Source organism: Lolium perenne, chromosome 4 (genome assembly GCF_019359855.2).
Source record: "Lolium perenne isolate Kyuss_39 chromosome 4, Kyuss_2.0, whole genome shotgun sequence".
NCBI lineage: Eukaryota > Viridiplantae > Streptophyta > Magnoliopsida > Poales > Poaceae > Lolium > Lolium perenne.
The window spans coordinates 56,144,355-56,165,178 of NC_067247.2; the positions used below are offsets into that span (position 1 = coordinate 56,144,355).

The window sequence follows — 20,824 nt, forward strand, 5'->3', positions numbered from 1 at the left end:
TGTATTACAAACTCCACCACGTAACTATGAGGCCCACACGGATGAGGAGCACGAACAAGACGGTCGAGGTTTGAGCCAACATCGTATACCAAATCCTTGGTCGCCTTCTGGTGCTAAGCAGAGACCACCACGCCGTCGTCGATAAGGGTGATATGTTGACGACTCTGCCATATTACTATTATTTCTATCTATGTATGACCTATGTATGAGACATATTTCTATAATTTCGAATAATTATTCAACCAGTTTTTCAAAATAAGATACATGCACATGCAAAAATACAACATAAAATGAAGATACATCGGCAATGCCAACACCACAACTTAAAATAAACGCTACGAGTAACATTATAAGCTTCACTTTTTTGTAGCCCGGGTAGGGGTTTTATAGCACGCGACTCAGAGAAAAGGCGGGAAATCTTGGCGGGAATTCATGGCGCGAAATTTTGGCGGGAAAAATTAAGGCGGGAACTTTACGCGGGAAAATTTACGCGCGAACTTTTTCCGGGAAACCAACATTTATTATTAATACATCTGCCGAAATAAAGTTGGAAATATAACTTAAATTAAAATACGGCTAATCACTACAACGGAATTTAAGATACAACGCGAAAGTAAACAGAATTTAAAATACGTAGTTACTACAACAGATCACTCTATTTGCCCTGCGTCCAGCGTGGCCATTTTCCAGTCTTGTCGCCGCGTTCTTCTGTCTGCGCCTCGCAGCCCTTTCTCTTAATCTCTTTCTTTCCGCTTCACGGGCCTCCCTGCGCACCTCTTCCTCTGCATACCTACGTGCAGCCTCATCATCCATCCGCTTCTGATTTACCTCGCGATTTCGAGCTTGCTCTGCCCTTAATTTTTGTATCTGTCTCTCTCTTTCTGCTTTATCATTAGCAATAGCCTTTTCGAAACGCTCCTCCTCATGGAACCTTGCCCACGCACGCCTCTGTTTTTCCTCCACCTCACGGCGAGCCCAATCCGGCTGCTCCTGGTCTATCCAGTGAAACCAGTTGCAAAGGGGCGGCGGAGACTGCAACAAAAACAAGACGATAAATAAATAAAAATTAATGACATACAAATATGATTTTTAATCATGTCGTTACAACATACCGCAGGTCTCGAGGACGATGAACTTGTATGTGCGGGTGGATCATGATCGTAGTATGCGCACATGAAATATTTCATGCCGAACTTATCCGAAAAATCCACCACTTCCTTCACCTTCGCAAGGCGGCCGCACCAACACCTCTCTGCTCTAACCCCCGGCGGCAAAGTTGCATTCTTTCCCTTCATCGGTCTAAAATCCTGGTCTGAGCAAGGCACACTCATGCTGGCTAAGGTATGAGCACTTGTGTACCAAATGATATCAGCGAACTGAGCGAGAGAATTAGGCACACTCGACGCTGGCTTTTATAGCGAATCGAGCGAGAGAATTAGGCGGGAAAATTTAGCGAACATGCCTCAATCAAGGCAATCAGCCAAAAGCGGTACAATAATTCGAAAAAGTACATGGAAATCAGCGCCGTCTGGCCGCGGCTGTGCGAACTGTCGGGGCAGCAAAGACTTGCCTCCACCGGTGGCGGCGGCAGCATGCCACGTCGGCGTGCCGCCACCGGCAAGGGCGGCAGTCGCGGGCCGTTCACGGTCGGCCGACGGTGCCGGACGTGCCGCCATCGGCCGACGGCGGCAGTTCGCGCCACCGGCTACGGCGGCAGGCGCCACGCGTCGGCTGGCCGTCGTGCCGCCACGGCAGTTTTGCCATTTCCGTTCACAGGTGGTCCTTTTTGACATTTCAGTCGGGCAGGTGGTCCTTTTTGACAAAATTTCTTTCTAAACGTTATACAGTGCGCAAGCTGGCGTACCATTGATCAAAGGTCATTTTGTCCTCGCTTGTGCAGCAGTGGGGCTGTCTGCCCGGGACCAGCTTCCACCCTGTTCATCAGCTCAGATACGGGTTTCATACCTGATATCCTTGATGGGAATACATTGTGTGGTCCTTCTTCATGCCTGAATCTTAAGCTGCTGGCTGCCATCGATGCGGCAGGTTCAAATGCCGCTCGGTTCAACGTCGAGTTTTCCGCGGGTGATGCCTCCTTTAGGGAGTGGTGGAAGATGATGTTGTGTAATGCGATGGAGAACCTAAAAAGCCATGTCTTTCATAACCATGCTTGTCACTTGGATAATATGGGAAGAGCGTAATGCAAGAGTTTTCAACAATAAGTCTGCGCCCCCAACCATGTTACTTCAAATCGTTAAGGATGCGGCTAAGCTTTGGATCGCCACGGGTGCGAAGCATTTGAGTTTTATAATAACGGAAGTAATCCCTTTTTTCTTTTTTTTTTTGTCTTATCAAGACTCTCCTACTTATTTAATGAATGAAGGCAAATCTTTTACCCTTTCAAAAAGAGAAATAGGCTGGATAAGACGACAAAATTAACACCCAGACTAGATAGGGCGTCGGTTTTCTAGAGCAATAATCCTAGACTTACGGAAAGGAGAGCCTACGGAAATGTTACGGGATTACCTGGAGGGATTTGGTTGGTTGAGCTTTTATTTCTCCCTGAAAAATCGGACCATGTTCCCTTGCATGCAGTGCTATGGTGTGAGTCCGTAAGAAAATTCTGTAGAAATTGTCCGTACGTGTAGCATTACTCTTTCTAGAGAGTCTTGATCTTCTCAATCGCCCCACAATAATACTACATTTACGGAAATTTTCTTACGGGGATTTTTACGGGATGAGGTGGATGACTTCGGTTGGTCCTAATCATCTCCCTTCCGTGAATTTGGGAACCGCATGATTCCCATGTTTCCCGTAACTCAGATCCCGTAAGGAAATTTACGTAGGTAGCATTATTGTTCCCCCCGTCCAGCACGTTCTTTGCCTTTGCCAGCAGATTCCACAGATGACTAGATGGCCATTTTATATAAGCACTGTAGAAAGCGCTCGGTACTAGTAATAAATAGAGTAGTAAAATAATACTCCGTATTACTTTGAAAAATGATTGTATGCCCCCGGGGCTGCTCGCCATCGCAACCTTCGGATCCCGCACCGTCCGATTGTGGCCATCGTCTGGCTTCCGATCCACACGCGTCTCTGCGGGCCCACCCACGACGCGTCATCCCCTCGTCCTCATCCAGAGAATTCGGGAATTGCAGACGGCAGCTCCCCACCTCCCCTTCGATTCCCCATCGTTGACCACCGCGCCGCCGCCTTGCTCGTCCACCGGCGTGCCCGCCTACAGCTTGCTCCCCCCGCTCGGCGCCGTGCTGCTCCTCTGCTGTCGTCCCACACCCCGGAGTTGCTCCTCCCGCGTCGTCCCCCGTGCTACTCCTCTGCCTGCGGGTGAAATCACACCGCCATGGACCACCTTGATGGGAGATCGGGCGCCGAAGATCCTGTCGCCGTTGGCCGGCTGCTGCCGCGCTTCGTGGCTCACGACGATGCTGCTGCGGGGCGCCACCGACGTTTGGGCCGGCCGCCACTGCGCGACGCGACGGCGTCGCCCGCCTAGCTCGCCGCCGCCGGTCGGGCTCACGACGCGGTAGAGCTCCTCAGTGGCGACAGCTGCGTCCAGCCAAGCTCTCTGCGCCTCCTGCTATGATTCCTGGATGATGCTTTTTGCACCGTCGCGGGGTGAGTCTAACTTTCCTGGATGTCCCAACCATAGTGCTACCATTGGCCAACAAAGGGTGCTACCAACGCTGGCCGGGGAAGCTACACATAGTATTTCCGAGTTGCTACTGTATGGTGTCCTGGTTTGGGACTTCGCTCCGCCAGCTACATAGATATATACTTTTTCTTTTTTTGCTACCTCAAAGTGCTACGAAGCCACGATGCTACAATAGTATATATTTTTTTCTACAATTATGAAAACTGTTTTGCTACTTTTGGTACAAAATTATGCTACGATTTTCCGACGAGGTTGGGTTTGCTACGATTTTCCCGCGGAGGGTGGATTTTTGCTACCATAGGCATAGGGCGTTGCTACTAGCAGCTGTGGCGTTGCTGTCCTTGACGGACGGAGTTGCTACAACCTCGGACGGCGTTGTTGCCGGCTGCAGGCCGTTGATTTTTTAGAGGATTTGCAACATATGAATAAAAAAATTGCTACAATTTATTTTGCGGTTTTGCTACATCTGCGTAATATGTTTGCTACGTGGTCTCCGGCGATGTCTCCAGCGAGCCCAGCCTTTTTATTTTCTTTTCTGAACGAACCGTTTTTTGCTTCAGTCATTTGATGCCGGGGTTGATTTTTTGCTGCCGGAGATGTTTTTTTTGCTACATGCAAATCTAACCGTCAAAATGGTTGATCCAACGGCTGGGACCCGGGGGCCCGGGGGATGCCCAGCAGTTTCCTATTACTTTCGTTTCAAAATATTAGCCTTTTTAATGTCTCTTGTATATTTTCTGATGAAGTAAACGAATGAAAGGAGTATCTCCATGTGCCAGTTGAAGACCGTGATTCCTCTACTATCTTGGATATCTTGGCCTGTCTCGGCCACAAGATAAACTCTGTTAATTACTCGGTGTTTGTAGTAGAAGGGTCAAGAACGTGGCCGGCGAAGAGCACCGCGCCGGACACCTCCTCAACTATGAAGAACGCAAAAGGATGGTCCGCGACGAAATCCACAGGCGGTTCAGGCTCTTCGTCGCACTCAGAGACCATGGTGACGGCCGTGGCGGCCGCCGCCACGGTGCCTTCCTCGTTCACTTCGACAATCGCTCTGTGAAACACATCTTCCACCTGCAGTCGCACGTCGCCGCCACCGCCGGAGTCCTCCACCATGTCAAACAAATCGGCGTGCCCGCCGAATGCTGCTTGGAGCCCCAAGCTCCTGAGAACATTTCTCATGCTGCAGAAGAAGGACAGCTTGAACTTGGGGAGCCGGAGCTTGGTCACGCTCCTAGACCACTTGGGAAGGTGGTCGAACAGAAAGCCCGGGCCGCTGGATGCCATCTCGTCGACAAGGCTACGCAGCCCCTCGCGCGCAGTTGGGAGGAAGACGCACATGGAGTACCGCGCCTTGCCGCCACCGCCGCCATTCGCGGCCTGCTTGTAAGGGAGCTTGAGCACCTTGAACCCGTCGTGGCAGCCCACCCGGTAGTCGCCGCCTCCGATTCCTCCCATGAAGGGCACGCTGACGGCGCTGCCGTCGAGACGGTAGAACCTGTGCTCTTTGGTGCGGCTCCGGAGGAAGGCCTCCTCCCACTCGCCCTTGAAGTAGATGGCATTGGTGAGAACGAGCCTGGTGCCCCCGTGAACGGAGCCTGGCGGGAGGACGGAGGTGATGAGCTTCTTTGTGGCCTTCGCGACCCAGCTGTTGATCTCCTTTCTTGCATCCTCTGCCTGCAGAACACAGAGATCGCATCGATCGGCCATGGTTGAAAGGCACAAATAGAGCGAGATATGTACGTTACAGATCTAGATTGTTCGATGCCAAGGACGGCGAACTACTGCATGCTGACCTTTCTGATGAAGTCGACGGCCCGCGCTTCCGCCTTGTAGGACTCGACGGCGGCCTGCCGATAGGACGGCTTGAGCGACAGATCTTTCTGGCACCACACGCCACACGCAGACGTAACGACGAGCGGCCCTGACGGGTCGTCGGTGCCGGCGAGGGCGTTCTCCGCCACGGCTCGCACGATCCCCGCGACCTCGTCTCGCGACGCGGCGCCGAGCACGGCAAGAACCTCGTCCAGTGTGGTGCCACGGGCGCCGGCAGCTAACAGACCTAACGCGGTGTAGATGGACAGCGGCGAGAACATGATGTTCTGGTCCTTGTGCTCCTCGCCATTGGACAACTTGTCGGCCAGGCGGAGCGCGAGCGCCGTCAACCCGCCGGAGTCGACGGAGGTCCCTTGACCGCGAGCCTTCTTTTTCGGGCGCATCGCCTCCTTCTCCACGGTGCCCTAGCTAGCTTGTCGATGTCACGAATCTACGGCGCAGGGTTTTATATCGCTACTAATTCGGGAGAAAACATTATTTAAGGACGGCGCTTGTGTGAATCTACATGGACACTCGATGTTATTGATCTTTTTTAATCTTTGTTATTGACCTTCTTGTCTTTTTTTTTTTGAGGCAAACCATAGCCTAATCAGTAATCACAACTCACGAGTCCCGGCCGAGCTACAGGTGAAATGCTTGGCGGGCCAGAACAAATAAACTAAGGTCATTAGACTGATATTGGGCTGGGTTCTACCAATAAATATCTCTTTTTTTTTTGTTTTCCTGCTAGGTTGGGCGGGCCATGGCCCAGGTTCACCCGACGAAGCACCAAAAAAATCCACAGGCGGCTAATAAATTCGTCAAAAATTTATTAAAATATTAAAATTTGAGCACCAGTTCGAAAAAAAAATTAATGTGAGCAAATTATATAATATCGATAAATTTTGTCTGGTAAAAATATTTTTGGTACTAACCGGTAAAACCGGTTTTCAGCGAGATTTTGGAAACACTAGCCGAGAAAAAAAAATCCCGCTCACTAGTCACTATATGACTTTTATGGAATTGTTTTTTGAGGAGCACTTATATATGGTTAGTGTATTTATGTTTTTATGTAAGTTTTTTGTTTGCAATTCCTTCTCTAATTTAACATATCTATGTACTTGTAGATCACATATATGTTTTTACCTTGATTTGTTTTTTTTTTGTAAGATGACACATATAGTATTTTTCTAATATTATATAATTACTATATCTATGATGCACTACTTGAGCCAATGATGTTATCAGAGCCCAATGATTGCTTTCTTAACCGGATAATGTAAGCCCCATGATGCAATTTTTCTCACTAAAATTTGCTAAATTCTGTATGAATACTAGCTCTTGATAATACTAAAGTAAACGGAGTAGCGATCTGGTCACTCGAAGGGAGCAGGCTCCGATTTTTTTAGATGAAATGGCTTCCTTTATTTAAGAAAATGTCATATCAGATAGCGCCGCTCTAATACAGTCGATCTGGTGCCTCATTAAACCAAGTTTTGCAAATTTTATTCTTGCAGCCTTCCCTAGCTAGCTTATCAGCTACTGAATTGCCTCGCAGAACTCAAAGTCCATGATCATGGATTTCAGCTTTTCAATTAGCGGCCCCAGAGCCGACGGATCCCAAGCCTAATTTTGAGGGGAACAAAGATTTTTCATACCATATGACGGTGTGTTGCAGGTGATCCTTGGAAGATTTAAGGTAAAGAGAGTTAATCAAAAAGTGCCACGGTGCCTTAGGGACCAGAAAATCTTATCAGAGAGAATTGAAGGTCATGAATCTCACACCAAAAGTTTTCCTAGTCGATGGGTCACGGCAGGGCCGAGAGATTGAAGGAAGGTGATGTTACGTCCCATTGGACCAAGCACACTTGTTGTCTTGTTGATCTCTACTCTGGCAGTACTTTTCCGTTGCAGTTGAGCATGGTATTGTGATTTGTGATGCATGCTTGTGATGTCGAAGTCTCACATTTTCTGTGTCTGACTGTGTAAATGGAATCCACATGTCCGATCACCCATACTTATTGTACTAGGCAGAAAATTCAAGTCTTCAACCAAACATGCCCACAATAGATGATATAGATAATTTAAGTCTCCACTCTCCACCTTCTACATATATAGCCTCCTCACATTCTTCTCTACCATGTCGCAATTCTTATACAGATTTTCGATGCTACCACTTTCTCAGAAACTGAAATTGTACGCTTGAATAATATGAGCAGGCTGACATAAAACTCGTGAAGAGTGTTAGGAATGGTAGGCAACGGGAGCACCAGGAACATTATTTGTTTGGAAAGTTGTTGGTGCAAAGCAGTACACGTATCAGGTTTATATATCCATGTAATCACGGTGCTAGTAATATCCTGTGACAAGGTACCTATTTGCACCGAGCTCTTGCATCTCTCAAGAGTAGTAAGACAAAAGCGGTGACAAAATTTAGCCGGCAAATGAACTGACTGGCCGTAGCAAACAAAGCTCTTGCTTGGCCTTCGGGACGTCTTGTTTGCTCTGCGCTTGTTCCTAGTGGCTGCCGATCCCCTGCACCAAGCTGATACATAGTGGCAAAAGCTACCAGATGTACATGCCACGCCTGGCGCATGGTGCGTTTGTGTACAAATCACAGTTCATGTCCTTGATTCCAAAATAGGAACTGAAAGTACTGTAATCGCATTGCATTTATATATCGCTGTGTACCAGATCCATGGAAATAAAATTGAGAGAAAAGAGCTTATCAATTCGAAAAAGAACCGTTTTATGTGAAATTCTTTTGGCAGCGGAACTTCCTTTGTGAAAACTAACGTGCATTTAGAGTTACTGAAATAAAGAAATGTATGTTTTGAAAGTCAGATCAAGGTCTTTCACCACAAAGCAATTTCAAACAATCAACAAGGAAACGACCAATAAAGGCCCAATCACCAAATATAAGATCCATGTGATGTGATGCTCATGTCCACTTCAGGGGAATTCCTATATGCCGACCAGCTCGGTGCCTGCACCGCGCCGCACACCCCCGTGCGCGGTGTGGGCCGGCCCGGTTAGGCGATTTTACTGTTTTTTCTTATTTTTCTTTTCCTTTCCTTTTCTGTTTTCTGTTTTTTTTTTTGTTTTTTTTTTGTTTTCTGTTTTCTTTTTCAGTGTTTCTTTTTTGTTCTCTCGTTTTTTTCTGTTAAATTTTTTTTTTTCGAAAATTATCAAATTTAAAAAATGTTCAAGTATGATAAAATTTGAACGAATTTTTAATCTTGAACGAATTTTGAAATTTGAACAAATTTTAAATTTTGAACGATTTTTAAATTTGAACAAATTTTTCATCTTGAACGAATTTTCAAATTTTGGAAGAATTTTGAAATTTGAACAAATTTAAAATTTCGAACGATTTTTAAAATTTGAACGAATTTCGAAATTTGAACAAATTTTTAATTCTGAACAATTTTTGAACTATGGACGATTTCCAAATTTTGAACGAATTTAAAATCGAACGCAAAAAAAAATAGAAATGAAAAACAAAACTTTACTGGGCCGGCCCACAGGCTGGGGAGGGTGTGCGGTGGGTGCACCGCACCGACCAGGTCGGTGTATATCACCCCCCATTTCAGAAGGAGTCCTCCTGTGCTTTCCGACACTTTTTTGCACGAATTCTAAAGCAGCCTAACGGCTGTGATTAAGGGAGCTAATCCCAACTGGTTTTCCTAATAACAGGAACTGACGTATCCCGCACAAATCTTCTTGCGTCCATGTCCAGCTCGGCCTGTTGGCCCGCAACTGCTCGAGGCCACGATCTACCTGGTCGCCGTTACCATGTTCTTGATCTCCCCGACGTCGTCGCCCTTGCCCAGCTGAAGTGCGTAGGCAGAGGCTGCACTTGACGGAGCAGGTGACCGCCGCCATGGCTCCTGGCTGGCCGTGCTGAATTTGATTTTGATTCCGTCAAGCGAACAGAGGAAGGGGAAAAGGGGGAGATGGGGAGTGCTAGTGGCCTTGTGCAGGTGGAACCATTGGATTTGAAGGAGGTCGCCGGCCTGGATGCGCGGCGGAGAGTCCATACGGCGGCGCACAACACATTATGCTACCGTGAAACATTATATGCTTGTAACAAACGTGGAGATTCTGGGAAAATAGAGATTTGGTGAGGTAGATAGCAGCATCGGTTCCTCAACTCCAGATGTATTTCAACAGTCGTTAGTGTGGTTGCAGATGAATTTCACGCCAAACATTGTCCTAGTCGATGGTCTGGTCGAAGCCAGGTGATGTTATGTCCCACTGGACCAAGCAATTGTTGATCTCTACTCTGGCAGTACTTTTCTGTTGCAGTTTAGCATGGTATTGTGATTTGTGATGCATGCTTGTGATGTCGAAGTCTCACAGTTTGTGTGTCTGCCTGTGTAAATAGAATCCACATGTCCGATCACCCATACTTTTTCCCAAAATCTATTAAGTGCGGGGGCTCCATGTTGTCTTACACAGTGCGTCAGTGCCCACATGCGTACACCGTCCGATGTGATTAGACTAGTCAAACATGTCCTTCCACCAGCAACCACTCGTTCCTTATCCATCTCCTCCTCTCGATCTCATCGACAACCTCTCGCAGTAGCTCTGTTGCGTCTCTGTGCTGCCTCTAATTCCCCCGCCTCACAGCCTCCCGGCCACCTCTGATCCCCTTGCCGCCGGCAGGACCTCGACCTCCACCGCACGCTGCATGCCCTCGGCTCCATCGGGCGTTGCCAGGACGACGTCCACCTCCACAGCACGCTGCAGGCCCCCGTCCATGGCGCGCCGCCGGGATATGGGCCTCGCCTCCACCGCGCGCTGCTGGCCCCCCATCCATGGCACCGCCGGGAAGGGCCACGGTCCCACCGCGAGCCGATGGGCCCTCTCTTCAATGGTCAAGCACGCCGCCGGTCCCTGCCACCACTCCTCTTCCTGTCAACTCCCGCACCTCTGGTTCCCCTAGTTCTACATCCTAAAATATCGAAGGATGTAACAAAAGTAGGTTTCTCCGAGGGCTCGTTGTAATTTTTTGGAGTTGGATGTATTTTTCGATTGTTTTTTACATCCACGATCTTGGAATAGCAGTTTCCCTAAGATCTGGATAATAGGTTTCCCAGATTTTTATGTAATTTCTTTCTTTTTTTACATCCGCTGTCCTTTTTATACATCCTCGATTGAAATCACAAACACTTGTATATTTTTTTGGCATGTAACTTCGTGTAATTAAACCCAACTTTATACATGCCAATATTTGTTCTGAGATCGAGATAAAGAGGAGATGGCAGATGCATTTTTTGGCGTCAATTTGCGACCACATGATGTATTTATTTTACATTGTCGATCTCGTATATTTTTCTGTTCATAAACTTGCGACTTGCAGCGGAGCCGGGAAATGAGAAGTCATTCAGGTGCCCCGGCCATCCCAGGCGGAAGTAAGAAACGTGTTAGATAAGAACTTTCTATTTTTAGAAAGTGAGGAATGTTGGAGTAGTTTATTTCTATTTTTGGGTGGGGCACTCCCTAAGACTAACCGGTGCTAGGGCACTGTGTAGCAACGCCCATACTTTTTGTACTAGGCAGAAAATTCAAGTCTTCAACCAAACATGCCCACAATAGATGATAGATAATTTAAGTCTCCACTCTCCACCTCCTACATATATAGACTCTTTACATTCTTCTCTACCATGTCGCATTTCTTATGTAAATTTTGATGCTACCACTTCTCGGAAACTGAAATTGTACGCTTGAATAATACTGAGCGGGTTGACATGAAACTCGTGAAAAGTGTTAGGAATGGTAGGCAACGGGAGCACCAGGAACAGAGATTGCGGCAGAAGCTGTTGGCGCAAAGTGGTATGCGTATGAGGTTTATGTATCCATGTAATCAAGGTACTAGTAATATCCAGTGACAGGTTAAGGATATGCACTTAGCGACTGCTTCTTTCTAGAGTAGTTAGGCGAAACCGGTGACAAAATCTGGGCCATTAGCTGTCAAAAGAGCCGACTGGCCGTAGCAAATAAAAGCTGGGTCCCTGATCCCTATCCTTCCGCTCCAGGGGTTTGCTTTGCCACGGCGACGTCTTGTTAGCTGTACGTGCGCCTGTGCCCTTGTTCCTTGCGCATCTTGTGAGTTGTGACCTTGTGGCAAAAGCTAGCAGATGTACATGCCACATCTGCCTCATGATGTGTTTGTGTACAAATCACACTTCATGCCATTGATTCCAAAACAGGAACCGAAAGTACTCTAATCACGTATTGCATTTGTGTATCACTGCGTACCAGATCCATGGAAATGAAATTGAGAGCAGATAGCTTCTCAATTCGAAAAAGAACACGTATTATGTGAAATTCTTTTGGCAGCAGACCTTCCTTAAAACTAACATGCATTTAGAGATGCTGAAAGAAGACGAAAGATGGTTTAGAAGTTCGTAGCAAAAGGTCAGATCAAGGGCTTTAGCCACAAAACAGTTTCAAGCAATCAAAGGAAACGGCCGATAAAGGCACAAGCACCAAATATAAGATTCTGGGGAAAAAAATCGAGATTTGGTGAGGTAGAAATAGCAGCATCGGTTCCTCAACTCCAGATGTATTTCAACAATCATCAGTTCTACAGAATAGTCAATATCGTAAAATTTTGCAACTAACAACATTTGTTACTGAATTACAAAATGAGACATCTGTCATTGTGTTAGGCAACTAGAGTCTAAGCCAAAAGGTCCATTGTGGACACGCTGAACATCATTACATTTTGCAACTAAGAACATTCCTTACTACTGTGTTAGCCAGCTAAAGAAAAATTCTAAGGGCAACAAACATTGACGGGACAATAAAAACTTTAATTCCGTCCCTGTTTGGTTGCGCCGCGGCAGAGCATCCAGTATTCTCTGATGCCAATATGCATCCAAGGGTAGGGAGAAGATAACAGGTGCAGTGTTGTAGGGATCCTGGCGTCAAATAGAGCAAGTGTCATGAATGCCATGAAAAGGATAAAACTGAATCATAAAAGATAAGTAGCAACCTTGCACCCCTAAGGATTCCATGTGCCAGTTGTTTGCAGAAAGGGAGAGCAATACCCTTGAAAACTTTTTGGTAATGTGGCCCAATTACTTGGCCTGCATTTAGCTTCATTTTTGTTAGCAAAATCTCAGCTGAAAGAAACTACACAGGGGAAGAAACTGTATGCTAAAGATGATCTCATTTTTCAAAGCATGATTTCTTGATTCGTCCATATGATATACAAATATAAGGAGACATATTAGAAAACGGGTGTTAAAGTAAAATGACAACATAACAGGCCTGACACACTCATTTGTTTAGAAGGAAATCATTACAAAAATTGCCTTGAATAAAAAGCAGACACTGCTCAAGATGTTATAGTAAAACTACACCGGCCAATAAACAAGTGTGGCATGAGCCTAAGAAAGGTGTCGACAAAAGAATAGAGAAACAGCTTACCAAGTGTGTTATAGTTACAGTTAAGTTCTGAAACTAGCGGTACAGAATGTACATGGATGTCTGTTTTCTTTTCACCAGATGCACTGGTTGAACAATATTCAACTGGTAGAGCATCATCATCATCAGTAGAAACTGACGAGAACAACACGGGGAGGAATAATAACCCAGCAGGAAATCTTTGCCTCCTTGTCACCCACAGAAATAAAGCAGCATAAGGAGTACAGTGGATTATAGAAATTGCAATCTCCAATACTATGCACAAGCAGATGATTGTGCTGCTCAAGATAGAGAAGAATATATAGAATATAGAAGCTGTCGGTAGAAGAAGCAAGACTGGTGTAAACAACAGGGAACCAACCACATGTTGTTCAACTGTGTAGTCATAGCTATCTAATCTCTGCCTAAGAGGATTCCATTTGCGCCCTCTGTTAATAATACAAGCATGTATCAGCAAGTCTACAAGAAATGTACAAGGAAGAAATCTAATGAAGAAACAAAATATTTTGAAACTTAAATTGCTATAAGTTCATTTAGAACTGCAACAGTTGATTAATTAAATCACTAAATAAACGGTTAGTTAAAACAGTCATCAAAATAAGGACGCCAATTAAGCCAGAAGATGAGAAATGAACATCATCCTAACTTTTACAGCCGTTCATTTCTCTAAAAGCTGTTAGCTCCACGGTGAAAATGCTAATTATTATCCAATAACATTTTTGTTTACTCTCTAAAAGATGTCAGCTCCACAATTGATTATTAAATGTTCGATGTTCACCATGGAAGCAACATATCCATTGTAAGAGAACAACTTAAGCATGTGCAGATGTAAAACTGGGCACAACCGCACAACAATACAATGACGTGTCTCATACAAAATAGACAAAAGTGTGATAATCTTCTGTACTATAAGTATAATTTGTTGTCTTTGTGTAGGGTGCACATATGATCATATATTTTTATCAATTCTACATGCACAACACAGACAGTTCTAGTGCTATGAAGAAAATTAGATTATATTTTAAATTGTAAAGCAACTAAACCCAAAAGAGTTCATTTCATCTTAGGTGCATTTACCCAACAATGTATCCACAGCTTTACCTGAAAAGACGCCACAGCGATGTCACTGTCTGAATCTGCCTTGAATATATTAAGGAGATTAACCACTGAAGCAGGGTAACATGTAATGTCGCAAGCTGGATAATGTCTATGAAGAATGAAACAGGAACTGTGAAACCTAAAAGGATTCCAGAAAATGCAAGGCCTTGAATTATATGCTTCAGGAAGCCTCCCAAGATGAACCAAAGGGTAGAATAAATTTGGATTGCATTCAGAGAAATCATGCCTAGAAGTTCTGCTAACTCCGTATTCAGCTTAAAGCCTGCTGGAACACCCATCAGCCACACACAACCAGATCTCAGGACAGCATCTGTCATGTAGTGGAGAAGAGAAAAAGTCCAGGAGCAAATAGTCTCCATGTTTAACAATAATGCTGTTCCAAGGATGAAACCCATCAGAAGATCCATGATAATATTTGACCACAACGCATGCTTCTTAATTGCAGCTTTGTGTGCATATTCAACATTCACAGAGGAGCTGCAGAGTATGGAAGTAACATGATAAGATACCCAGGATAATTGAAGAGAAGCTTAGTGTTAATAACAATCTATCCTACCATCACCACTAACAGCTAAAATATATGTAATCTCAACTTCTAATATTGGGGAAACAAAAAGGTTCCTTACATCAAGGTTAACGTGAACCCATAAATGGAATGAAATACAGTAGTCAGCTATCATAAAGCAAAGAAACCAGGTGAGGTTGGCAACCACATTTGACATGACTAGACGAGATAACTAGCTACCGGTTAATTAAGTTATAATGGCAAACTTAAGCAGCATCATAGGCATCCCAAGTTACCTTAAGGAGGTGTCTTGAAGGGAAACCGGCAAATACAGAATATGGCAACAACGGAGATGCATGTTTTTCCATGAGTGTCTGAAGACCTTTTGTAACATGGAGTACTTGGACACATGGCTTAAACATTTTCTGAACAGTTGAATGAAGATGTAGACAATAGTCAATACTGAAGCCAAAACTATTCCGGTCAAATGTTGCAACAATTGAACTAAGGCCTCAAACCTGAATAAACAAGCAGCAGTCAGATAAGAGAAGAAGAAGAAGAAGAAGAAGAAGAAGAAGAAGAAGAAGAAGAAGAAGAAGAAGAAGAAGAAGAAGAAGAAGAAGAAGAAGAAGAAAACAGTGCTAGTCAGAGAAGGTAAACAAAGGATGATGCTTACACAGTTGCAAGCAAGAAATGAGCTGCAGAACTATTATTCGCAGTTTTCCAAGCAACTGGTACTCTAGCTGCATTTGAGCAATTAAGCGCCAAAACAATCGGATCCTACAAACATATATGTGGACCAGATTATTTAACTGTTTAGATTATACTGTAAGAACATGTAAGCAGTAAGGAGCATACCAAATCAAGAACTGGTGGTCTTTTTTGCAGATCACATATCCAATTCGGCTTCTTGAAGGGGGGCTTCAAACTATGAGGAGCATCATCCCCCTGGGAAAAATGGTTTCTACCAGCAATTGGAACATCATAAAGTATGACCTAAATAAATTGAAAAGAAAAAAGTAACTGGTCACAGTAAGCAATTGAACAGTACCAAAGGAAATAGTTTACAATTATCCAAACTATCATTATCACAAGGTTGTAAGAAGTGAGAGTTGACTTACATACGTGGCAATGATTAATCTCAACATTCTGGTCATCAAGATACAAATGCTGAAGCATTGGAATTTGGTTCACATTACATTTGAAGCACTTTTCAGGCTTACAGCAAAAGTGCACCCAGTTGCCACCTTTAACTACTGACTTCTTGCAAGTGTCCAGAAAACCATCTAATACGCTACAATCACATTCCCATTTTCTATTATTTCTGCTTTTCTCTTGATCTTCACTTCCCAATGATCCATTCAATACAACAGAACTGTCTTGATTTTTGGCAGAATGCTTTGTCTTAACAGCTTGAGTCTGCAACAGCCGATATTTTTCTTTAACACAGCAGGCTTCAAAATCTCTTGGAAGATGCATAACACAATCCCCAAGGATGGTAAATGCTGCAGATTCTTGTAGTGTTATTGGCATCCTTTTATCTGAGGAAAGGATGGTGGCCTAACAAAAAAGAAAACATTTAGCAAGGTAGCAATCTCAAAATCCAAAAAACATTAGAAAAAATATCCTCACTTCTCTTATAACTATATGTATATTACAATATTAATTAAGAAAATACAACAAACAATTTTTTTCCATCCTCTAATCTTTTTATCTTTCATTCAGCAAAATCTGATCAAATGTTTCACATCAGGAATTATGAAATTTAGAAGCTAAAGATGACTTCACGCTAGATGTTATATCCCCCTTCTCGTAATACATGTATCCAATTTTTATAGTATGTGAATGGACGATTGCAGTAAACAAGCAATGGTCCTGGTATCAAAACATGTAACACAAATAAGCTGCAATAAGGATCTAAGTCAAGTGAAACATTGAGGATAAAAAATACAGACCACCACAAAAGGCCAATAAGACATAAGTTTGGCTGTAAAGGGAAAGCTCATACTCAAACATTTCCAAGTCAGCTGTTTGAACAATAAAATGATTTAAATATTCAGAGCCTTCAGACATAAGATGATTCAAAACAACAGAAGTGTTACGAGAAACCGATTCAACAAGTGGCGGTGCCAGGACTTAAGTGTTGTGGTGTCAATGCTTCATAATGGCTTAACATGTAGGGATTTATGTCTACAAATTCAAAAAAAAATCAAAAGTCTAATGGCAAAGCTGTGATGTGTAGCACTGCCACTGCATTTAACCACTTCACCATAAGTCCATAACATGTACATGATCTTCACTTGCTGTTCAGTTTAAGTAACGCACACAAACTAGATTAAGCTAATGGCTACAGATTTCAAGGGCTGGAAGAGGGTCATACGAAATATTTGCAAAATACCCCCATTCAACAAATTCCGCTATTATCTTTCCTATGGTCCATGCAGAAATATTAAATCCAAGAATGGTGTCATTCCCTTGTGCTAACCAAACACAAACTTGTTGGTTAGATTATCCATTTCGACTAGCCAAACACAAACCAGCGGTATCAGATGACTCCAGGATGCAGGCATCAATACAAAAAAAAAATATCCGTTTGGTTCCTGAGGATTTTAACTCGTAAACCCCTAACCCAAAGCCAGAAGCATGCATATACAATATTCGTTCTTTTATCGCAATTCAGGGATGAGGTCCGCTTATTTATTTCCATTGGGAGAGGGGTTTCAAATATTCTTTCTTTTAGTAAATAAATAAGTTATTTGTGTATCTCACCGACTGTGCACTAAGTGCAGCTAAAAGTCAGCCACGTAAGAAAATCAATAAATGCGTTGCGACAAACAAAAAGTTAGGGCTGGTTTGACTGGCCTCCCCACGTTTTGAGTGTTCTATGCCATATAATTATCTGCATTGTGATTTATGTGCTACTACCTACTATAATAAACGAGCGGAACCAGATCATATGTTTTGCCTTCTTAACTGATCTCTTATATAAATTAGGTTAGTTCACCTTAAAATTTCAGAAATCTTCTTAGAGTATAATAACAAAATGAACCAAACTGGCCATTGTCACAGCCTCCAGCTAAACCCTAATAGAATCCAAGATAAACGGGATAGATGGCAAGGTACATTTAAAAGCACCATCGATGCCAGTATTGTAAATTGTAATGCTGCCGTGACTGACCTGTAAGGTGTCGAGGCTGGGGAAGGACCGCAAGATCTCTCCCTCGGAGACAAACGCCGAGACGACGATGTCGACAGAGCCCGCGTGGGGGAAGAGCCACCCGAACATGACATATCTGGTGGACACGGACTCCTCCAGCTCTGGCTGACGCTGCTGGCGCGGCCACCAGATCCTGCACCGCTCCATCGGGCAGGGGCTGATCTAGATGGTGTGCCCAGAAATTGTGAAGGTCCCTCCCTCCCTGCTAGTGGAATTGATTTAGCTAGGAGGGAGAATCGCTCGCTGCTGGATGAGAACGAACAACGTAGCTCATACCTCAGAGGAAGGAAGGAGACCCAATGGCCACAGACCGGGACGGGGGCGGAGACAGCGGCGGGAACACGCGCGATGCTCCGTGAGCCGAGGAAGAAGGGGAGCGGCGATGGTGGCGGCGACGCCTGTGGGAGGCGGCAGCACGGGGCGGGATGGAGGCGTCGGTCGCCGGCCTTCGGCGGTGACGCAAGGTACGGCGCGGCGGAAGAACAGGCACGGCAAAGAGGGCGAGTCTGGTTGCAGAGGATGTGTTTGGTACAGTGCATCACCCTTTCCCTCAAAGAACAAAAGAGTGCATCACCCTAGCATGGATGCTCATGGTTGCAAAGCCAGAGGAAGTTAAACTTTTAACTTCTTGAGAGCCAGGATCAAACTCAGATTTTGTTTCTACAATACATTTTTACTATAAAATGGAAGTTGACATATTACTTTTAAATAACATATGATGATTTATGGCCGTCAAATTGCCCTCAACAACACTCGTAAACTTCTAACCATCATCATCTGGTGGTATTTTTTAGATCTGAAATCAAGTGGAATGGAATGCAACCTCTAGATGCGGAATGGACTAGTTCTACCAAATCAGTGGAACCTGGTGGAACGGCTACTAACAATCACCAAATCGATGAAAAAAAGAGAGGATTAGTTATCCTCACCCCCGCACGACCCAAATCCTATCTCTCAATGTCGTTTCTCTAGTCTCCCTCGTCCAATTGGTGGTGCGGTAGCAACGGGTACCAAGCAAGGATGCCCCATCGGCGGGAAGCAGCAGCGACAACGGCTCTCAAGCGAACATGTGTGGCGGCGGCAACGGGAATCAGAAGCGGAGACGGCGGGAATCGCTTCAACTGAAAAAAAGCTAGCAGCCTACGCTGCTACTAGATGCTATGCCACAAGCTGATGTTAAATGAGGGGCAACGAGTTGTTGCGGATGTTGGACATCGACGGTGCTTCTAATTGTTAATTGTTCAAATCATAAATTGTTGTGCTGGGTCACTAGTCTTTAAAATAGTGATTGATAATCTTCTATACTGCTATTTGGATGTAGACCAATCTATACAAGCTAATTGTAGATTTAATTGAAATAGAAAACATTAAAATGCAAACAATATTAGAATTGGAAATGAATTAATATTATTAAAATCTATATACATGTATTTGTGATGGAGGTAATTTCACCTTTTGTCACCTAAGAGGCTACCAAACATAGAGATGGAACCATTCCATTCTACTTGGTTCACATCTTTACAGTCTTTTTTGGTTTTATTATAATTAAATTTAGTTAGCAGGCTATCAAATCAGTCGTTTCTTGCTTGCTTTGGTATCTTTACAAAATTAAAGTTGAGTTAACGCCATGTTATTTGGTTTATTACCCTAAAGACCGAGAGGCAATCCTTCCATCCCCGTTAATTTTGGTTAATCTACTAAAAGGGACTATTTTGTTTACAAGCATCCTCTGCAACATGTGCATCTCTTAAATTGTAGTTTAGTTTAACATATAAGCCCTCTCTCATCTTCTTACTTTTTGCATATTGTTTTCTTTCTTTTATGATGTCTCTTTTCATAATGGTTTAAAGAATTTTCTGTGTCCACTGGATGCCCAAGTGTGATTTGCATAGTTGCATTTTAGAGAGCTTTTTGTTCGCACATCCCAAAATCAACCAAATTATTAAAAGTTGTACTCATCTATTCACACATCTCTAGTTGACATATTAGATTCTTAAGAAGAGATGAACAAAAATAAGCAGGAAGAGAAAAGGGGATCTCAAGAGACTAGCAATCTCACTCCAATACATTTGTTTTCTTAAGGTAGCACCCTATAGTCTCATTTCCCACCCTCTATATAGAGTGTGCAAACTGTGCATCTTATGCTAAATGTTTGTTTGGGGGGAGGGGCTTTAGCATTCATGTCACTTGTGTAGATCGGGCCCCCTTGGAATGTATTCACCACTCCCTAGGACATTTCCACCACTAAACTCACCCCCAAACTCCACTCCACCATAGATCGGGCCCCTTGGAAGATCTTCACCAAAGGATTTGGTCCCTCTCAAGCCACATTTGGAGTTCTTGGGATTTTGCTTCTCAAGCCTTCCTTTGAAGTTTTTCTTGCTCCATTGAGCAAGGAGAGCAATGTCTTCGGGTAATTTCTATCATCACCTTCCTATGTCTTGAATCCCTTCATACATTGCACATTTGTTGAGGGATTCGAGAATCTAGGGTTAGGGTTAGGGTTTGGTCTAGTACCTCATGCCATTGCAATGCCATACACCTCAATTCATGGAATTCACTCTATATTGCTATAGTATGTGTACACGTACTGAGTTTTTGGCTGAATTTGTCTCAAAATTCTGGGAGCTTCTTAGTGTTCATCACCACCCGGCCTATGGCCCAGTGCGTCGGCTCACACACCGACCGGGCCGTCGTGTCACCCGGCAGACCGGCTACCAGACCAGCTGGTCCGGTCTACAGCCCGGTGCTGTCGGCCGATGCGCCGACAAACCCTAGAAGAAGGAAAATAGACAAGTGAAGTCGTAGCTGGTATAATAAGACCGCAGCTGATATAGGATAATTATGAAGAGAAAGTATGTGAAGTGAGGTATATCTTAACTAAAACTAGGTAAGTAGCCACAGCTGGTAAGTAGATATTGACTAGAACCATAATATAGCCACAGCTGGTATCCAATAAGACACATCTGGTACTAGGTAGTCTGCAGCTGGTACCAGATAGCCCACAGCCTGAACATTTCTTTACCCTAAAAGAAAGGGGATCCCGCAGCTAGTATTT

The 20,824-nt window shown here is 44.2% G+C and overlaps 2 protein-coding genes across 2 annotated transcripts; both read right to left on the reverse strand.

The window, feature by feature from the left end:
- Positions 1–4,522: 4,522 nt before the first annotated feature.
- On the reverse strand, positions 4,523–10,306 carry LOC127346809 (serpin-Z2A-like). The gene is made up of 4 exons (XM_051373069.1): positions 10,119–10,306; positions 9,283–9,391; positions 5,470–5,913; positions 4,523–5,350 (listed from the first exon to the last, which is right to left on the reverse strand). The coding sequence occupies exons 1-4, from the start codon at positions 10,304–10,306 to the stop codon at positions 4,523–4,525; spliced, it is 1,569 nt and encodes a 522-aa protein (XP_051229029.1).
- A 1,737-nt stretch (positions 10,307–12,043) lies between these two features.
- Positions 12,044–18,327, reverse strand: LOC127292600 (uncharacterized). The gene is made up of 10 exons (XM_051322035.2): positions 18,043–18,327; positions 17,728–17,968; positions 15,675–16,109; positions 15,408–15,545; positions 15,226–15,329; positions 14,846–15,067; positions 14,027–14,521; positions 12,929–13,353; positions 12,492–12,585; positions 12,044–12,417 (listed from the first exon to the last, which is right to left on the reverse strand). Exons 2-10 carry the CDS (start codon positions 17,911–17,913, stop codon positions 12,309–12,311), a joined length of 2,208 nt encoding a protein of 735 aa, XP_051177995.1. The 5' UTR covers positions 17,914–17,968; positions 18,043–18,327; the 3' UTR covers positions 12,044–12,308.
- Between the last annotated feature and the right edge of the window lie 2,497 nt (positions 18,328–20,824).

What these genes read in the sequence shown, in the direction of transcription:
- LOC127346809 (XM_051373069.1), bottom strand. Translation starts at nt 10,306, where the DNA reads ATGGGGGGCCAGCAGCGCGCGGTGGAGGCGAGGCCCATATCCCGGCGG. An exon ending in TCAGAGGTGGCCGGGAGGCT is followed by an intron (nt 9,392 to 10,118) that starts GTGAGGCGGGGG and finishes AATCAAATTCAG; the next exon opens with CACGGCCAGCCAGGAGCCAT. An exon ending in TCGGGGAGATCAAGAACATG is followed by an intron (nt 5,914 to 9,282) that starts GTAACGGCGACC and finishes CAAGCTAGCTAG; the next exon opens with GGCACCGTGGAGAAGGAGGC.
- LOC127292600 (XM_051322035.2), bottom strand. Translation starts at nt 17,913, where the DNA reads ATGGAGCGGTGCAGGATCTGGTGGCCGCGCCAGCAGCGTCAGCCAGAG. An exon ending in TTGAGATTAATCATTGCCAC is followed by an intron (nt 15,546 to 15,674) that starts GTATGTAAGTCA and finishes CAATTTATTTAG; the next exon opens with GTCATACTTTATGATGTTCC. An exon ending in CTGTAACTATAACACACTTG is followed by an intron (nt 12,586 to 12,928) that starts GTAAGCTGTTTC and finishes AGCTAAATGCAG; the next exon opens with GCCAAGTAATTGGGCCACAT.